At 38.1% G+C, this 6,000-nt stretch overlaps 1 protein-coding gene across 4 annotated transcripts in view; it reads left to right on the plus strand.

Annotated features, from left to right (window-relative positions):
* Calcr (calcitonin receptor) overlaps window positions 1-5,594 on the plus strand; it is a 76,437-nt gene extending 70,843 nt beyond the window's left edge. For all 4 annotated transcript variants that reach the window (XM_027389847.2, XM_027389850.2, XM_027389849.2 and 1 more), the window contains one exon: window positions 3,545-5,594. In XM_027389847.2, coding sequence (XP_027245648.1) covers window positions 3,545-3,811 — 267 coding nt within the window. In that variant the 3' untranslated portion in view covers window positions 3,812-5,594. The remainder of the gene's footprint in view (window positions 1-3,544) is intronic.
* Window positions 5,595-6,000: the final 406 nt, after the last annotated feature.

The following is a 6,000-nucleotide window of genomic DNA, read 5'->3' on the forward strand; positions in this document are numbered from 1 at the left end:
AGCTGCTATTAGCCAGAGGGGATCTTCCAATGAACCGCCATGATCTCAAAAAGTACAATTCTAAAGTTCCCCTCAAATTTTAGGTGATCAGTCTAAGCTCCAGGAAAAAAATGGTGTTACTGATTCAATGTCACATATATAACTGTGACAGCCAGGAGCAGTGTCCAGACTTTCTGACTCCCAATTAAATTAACTAAATTCCAATAAGTTATCTATATATGTGATTCTTCCCTAGAACATATCCTCTACTTTCTCAAGACCACATAATTTTAATGCACAGGTATTCTTATCATTGCAAATTGATTCCCACTAAAAATAATTCTATTCTAGACAAACCATAGTTTGTTAAGATATGACCATATACTATCCTGTTAGTATTTAGAAATAGTTTCTAGTCATTAACAATTGATATCTAATAACTGCTCTATAATTTCTTTAAATAATATTCACTGAGTATCTAAAATACTTCTCTGCTTTTTTACCTGATGCCCATCTCCAAATCCAACTTAGATAAGAATTTTGTTATTCCCTTTTCACTGAAACATCTTCCTCTTTCACCCAGCAGCTTTTCCTCCATTCAACAAAATGTATTTGTGTACTCACGATTGCCCAGGGACATACTAGGAGTCTGGGGTGAAAATGAGATATCCTGTTTCCAGCTGATAGAGTAACCTCTACCCCTCCTTTTATACTTTGACAGTAAAAACTAAAACATGAATAGGGCTCATATCATCCCATGTAGAATACTACACCAGTGAGAATACTCTGTGAATGTAGCCTCTTGCATTTTGAATTAGTCTTTGGTAAACAAAATACACTCTTCTAAAACAATATCAAAATAGGGCTAATAGAAAAATCCAACTCAGAAGGGCCAAGCCTTGTAAAGCACAAGAGAATTGCATGCATTTGTATAAACAACGTTACAATATTTATTACATCTTAACTATGATGTCAATGGGAGTCTCAGGCATAGAAAATAAACCCAATGGGTATTCTTGACAGTTGAAATAGCTGGAGTTTATTGAATATGTTTTCTCTGTTTTTGAAACATTTCTGTTTTCATTAAGATCATGTAGCTAGAGGAAGGTGTAAGCATGACATTTCTAATAATACAAAAATGGCATGCTATGCCAAATGAAATCTCACAGTCCCATGGATGTCAGGCATCCGGGTCTCAGCTGGACATTCTGCACACATTTCCCCTTCTATCATTGAACTCAAGCAAGGCACTCACACTCATAGGAAGATATTTCCAGCTACATCTGAGATAGGTATGTCATGAGACTTTGCCTGACTGGGTATTGAGTTTCAACAAAGATCCAAGGGACTAATCAATGCAGTGAAACAAATTGAAATTTTCATTCTGATTCATTATCAACATGTTGCTGTCAGTGATTTCCATCATGGAAATAAAACCTTATATAGGGGGTCCATGGATACTAAGAGTAGCTGGTATGTTAGACTGCGGTGACAGAGTAACAAATGAAGAAAGGAACTTAACTCTTTCCATTATTAGAGGAAAATCCTGCCATTCGTGCATCAGCACTTAATTACAGGTGCTTATGATAAGGATAACAGGGAAAGAGAGAAACACCCCAAAGCATTCAAACCTGACCAAGAAGATCTCAGTATAATGTTTGTCTCCACAAGTATGGGAACCAAGGCCCAAATATACCAGCCTTCCATGGCTTCATACTATACAATAGAGCCAGCGAGAACAGTTGTGTCTTCAGACCATCAGACCAAGCTTTCATTCTTCAAATTCAACAATAAATAAATCTATAAAAATCAAGGGGGAAATTAAAGTTATTTGTGTTTGTTGCTTTTTCAAAATGAGCAATAACTTATAAAATCCAGAATGTTATGTGCTAGACTTACCCCTGGACCTCTCTAAACATTTCTCCAAGATTTCCAGAAGCAATGAGAGTCACAGATTTCCTACCCTTATTCTTACCATCAATCAGTTTCTAGTCCATGTACTATATCCATCTCCTACTATAGGCGATAACTACCCTTATTATACAATAGCCATCACAGTGTCTTTTGGATACTGCTCAGGGCCTGTTTCTATATGTATACTTTATAAATGCAAGCAGATTGCCATCACCACACAAAAGGAAGGCCCATAAATTTGGGATGCAACTAGAGAAAGTTGCTGAAATCCTGTAATAATAATTTTAAATATTAAAATTGACTTCAAACCTTTTGGCCTCCTGTTGGACTGGATAATCCAGTATATGTGGACATTCTAGTGGAATTGTAAAGGGACAGGTAAGGCAAAATCAAGATTTTTTTTTTAATCCCTGTGGGGCACTTATGCCAACTAACAATACATTTGTAGCCATCTGCAATGGATGCCTCTAAACTCAAGGGTTTTGCTGTAAGAGCAACCTTGGTGTTTAAGAGATGTTGAATCTATGGAAACTATTGGTTTCCTTTATCTACAGACACTGCATCGCAAAGATAATGAATTGGCATCTTTCCTAGTTTCTCAAGAGGACATTGGTAGTTCCTAGATTATAAACCTGACATCAAGGGGCTCATCTACAATCCAAAAAAAGTCAGGCTTCACTTGGAACTCAGGTTCTACCACATTGCAGCTCCCTGACTGTCCACAAATAGCATAGTCTAAGCTGTCCCATCTGTAAGTGGACACAACAGTGGTACCCTTGCAAGGAGGCAGCTTTGAGGATTAAATAAATTAATGCAAATCAAGTGATTATAATATGGCCTGTGGCAATTAGTCAGGAAGTGTTTACTAAATGCTTTTGCCATCCCTTGTCCCTGTATAACTTTTACCAAGGCAAAATCCAGCTGCATGGCACACCCCAACCCTTGGCGCTTCAAGGTTTTGTCTCTCTGTCTGTTTAAAATATAATTGAATATAAAATGGTACACCCAAACAGGTATATTCACAGTTTGTTTGAAAAGTCCATTATTTCAATGATCCAATTGCCAAATTATTCCAATTGTTTTTCTCCTAAAAGAGACTGAAGTCTTACTCTTGAAAGGTTTTCGGCTGCCTTAGTCAGAATTTCCTGTGGATAGTCAGAATTTTCTATGGATAGTCAGAATTTTCTATGGAACACCTCATTTGGAGCCTTGTTTGGCAAGGGTAAATCCACAACATGGGTCTATTATCATAAAATTTGGAACTATGTTGTCACTTATGGATATATTTTCATGATCTACATGAGTTCAGATTTGGATAAAATCACGTCTTAGCATGAATGGCAGCAGGTAAAATTTTTCCTAACATGTCTGCTACATTGAGACCAATCAACCTTCCCTCGCAGGCTGTAAGAGCTAAGACAGAAAGCTTTGCTCAAAAATGGCAAATAGCTTACCCGTTGTTACCCAGACAAGTGACTCACTTCTTCGATTAGCGTACCGTTATTCTACGGTGGTATAGTTCATAGTCACGGTAATAAACTCAGTTCTTAGAGCAGATCTACAGCTTAACCTCCTTTAGCCTCTGATAAGCCCCAAGAGTCAAGCATAGAAGCTGATGGTCACTGAAAACAAGCTCTATCTCCTCTTACAGGTCCAGGTTGCCCTGAAGCGCCAGTGGGCTAAGCTGAAGATCCGGTGGAGCCAGCGCTGGGGAAGGCGCCGCCGCCGACGCAACAACAACCGCGTGGTTGCGGCTCCTCGCGCTTTGGCCTTCGCTGAGACAGGTGGCCTCCCCATTTACATCTGCCATCAGGAACCGAGGAATGCTCCCATTAACAACAATCAAGGCGAAGAGGGTGTGGAAATGATCCCCATGAATGTCATCCAGCAAGACCCATCCGTCCCCCAGGAAGACTAATCTGCTTGAACGTGAAGCTGCCCCAAGAATTGTGATCCACCGAGCCTTCATTCCTGGGAGAAAGATAGACCATGCATTTCAAGTGACCCCCATCCTCCCAAGTGCTGAGCATCTCATTCGTGAAGAATTATTAAGTGAATTTGTCCATAGTGATTTTGAAGAGAGTTATTCTTGGTACTATTGCTTTGGGAGACAGTCTAGGAATAGAGTCTCTCACTGCAACTTGTCAACTCCATCATTCATCTAGGACTGAGGTGTTGAAGGCAAAGTATCCAAAAATGCCACTAAATTTACCTAGTTCAGATAAGGGTGCTCCTTGTTAATCTTGAGCCATTTGTACCTTTGAAAAATTAAAGTCACTCTCAATATTTTTAATTGTAACACTAGACTTTGAATTAGACTATTTCTGTATTTGGCTATGGATCTGGTTTTTAATTTTTTTAATTTTAATCAATTCCTATATTACATGTTTTAACATCCATACAATGTAAACTGCACAAATAACATGACCTCTGAGAGATGATGCAGTTTTTAAACCGACAAGCAGATAAGTTAAAAGAGATGATGTGTTGAATAGGAAGATATGATACTTTGACTGAAAAGACATTTAGAGTGGGTTTACTGGAACTGTATCACAGTCAGATTGCTTTTGGATAATCCTGTCCACCAGGAAGACCCAAATGCTGTAAGGAATTGATCTGAATGCTGTATTGACTTGGTCACTGACATTTATAAATTGGGAGGTCACCAAGAATCTATCTCCAAATTTTTCACTAAACTGCCAAAATTGTAATTTTCCATGAAAGAGGACACTCTTCAAAGAATTTTTGACTTTCCTAAAGTACACGATTTATAAGGCAAATCACTCCAAGGTTTATAAAGCAGATTACCTCTTGCCCTCGGGTGCTATCTAGCAGTAAGAAAGAGATTTGTTTACGACTGGTAATTAAAAGACTCCATACAAGTCCATTAACTTCCTCCTCCCACCCGGCTTCAAAGCTTAACAAGATCTCTGTGTTTTCCAGGAAGACTCAGTGCAGCTAATTACAAATCAGTTTTTAGTTGACCTCTTGTTTCCTGCTATTAGCAAAAGAGAGGAGGAAAACACAGCATAAAGAGTTCTTTTAACCACGTATTAATTCATCTTAAAATACAAACAGAGCTTCTCATCAAAACCCAGACTTACATTTCTGCATCTCTCTTTACTCCCCAGTATAAGATCTTCAAAGATCCATGAATAAACCAATAACCATTACTGATTTCTGAATCTGCAACAGCAGAGTTATCATTATCTAATTTGTATGCTAAATAAGGAGTTTCATTGAAACCCCCCCAATCTCTGCCTGTCTGTGACACCTTCTATCACTGCCTATCAGAAGTGATTTGCTTGTGTAAAGATAAAACTAAGTAGTTCTGGTTACACATTTAGTGCACCCAGAGAAAACCATATTTCCCTAGGGACCATGGACTTTGGATACTGAAAGTGTGTCTCCTTTACCAAATGTAAGGGAAGAACTGAATCGAAGGGTATTTTGTTCCAATCACAGTGTTACATGGCTATGTTCCTATTTTTTGTTTACAAACATCAAAAACAGTGTATTTCAGGCAGCTCTAGTATAAATGTGATAATGTATTGCTAAAATATTTGAGATGTTGTGCTGATGTAGTAGCAGCTGCTGAAATCAAACTGACTTATCATAGTATTGCATGCGATACCTAAATTGTGTGAACCGCTTTTGCTATGTACATGTATAAATTAATACAGAGCATATTGAAAAGGCAATGATATGTATTTGCATATTTTTTCTAGAGAAATATATTTTCATTTTTCATCTTTCATCCATTCATCTTGTTTCTGCTCATTCCATGCTTCCTTCATTTCAACCTTATACTACCAATATCCCACCTTGTTTGTCTTGTAGGAGCCAGAAAGATCTAAAAGCATAGGTTTCGTGGATCACAAGATCCTTGTCTTTATTAGTGTAACCACTTTCAATCTAACCTAGTGACACAGCCCTCATAACTCTTGATAATATGAAACCCTCCATAACTGCCAGTCTGTTATGAGATTTATTTGAGGATTACAGCATGCAAATCCAGGACAAGGAAGTAAAAAATCATTTTGATATGTGTTAGTTTCCCTTGCTCTGGAGCCAGACTTGATCTGTCCAATATCACCTCAGGTCACT

This window comes from Cricetulus griseus (assembly GCF_003668045.3).
Source record: "Cricetulus griseus strain 17A/GY chromosome 1 unlocalized genomic scaffold, alternate assembly CriGri-PICRH-1.0 chr1_0, whole genome shotgun sequence".
Taxonomy (NCBI): Eukaryota; Metazoa; Chordata; class Mammalia; order Rodentia; family Cricetidae; genus Cricetulus; species Cricetulus griseus.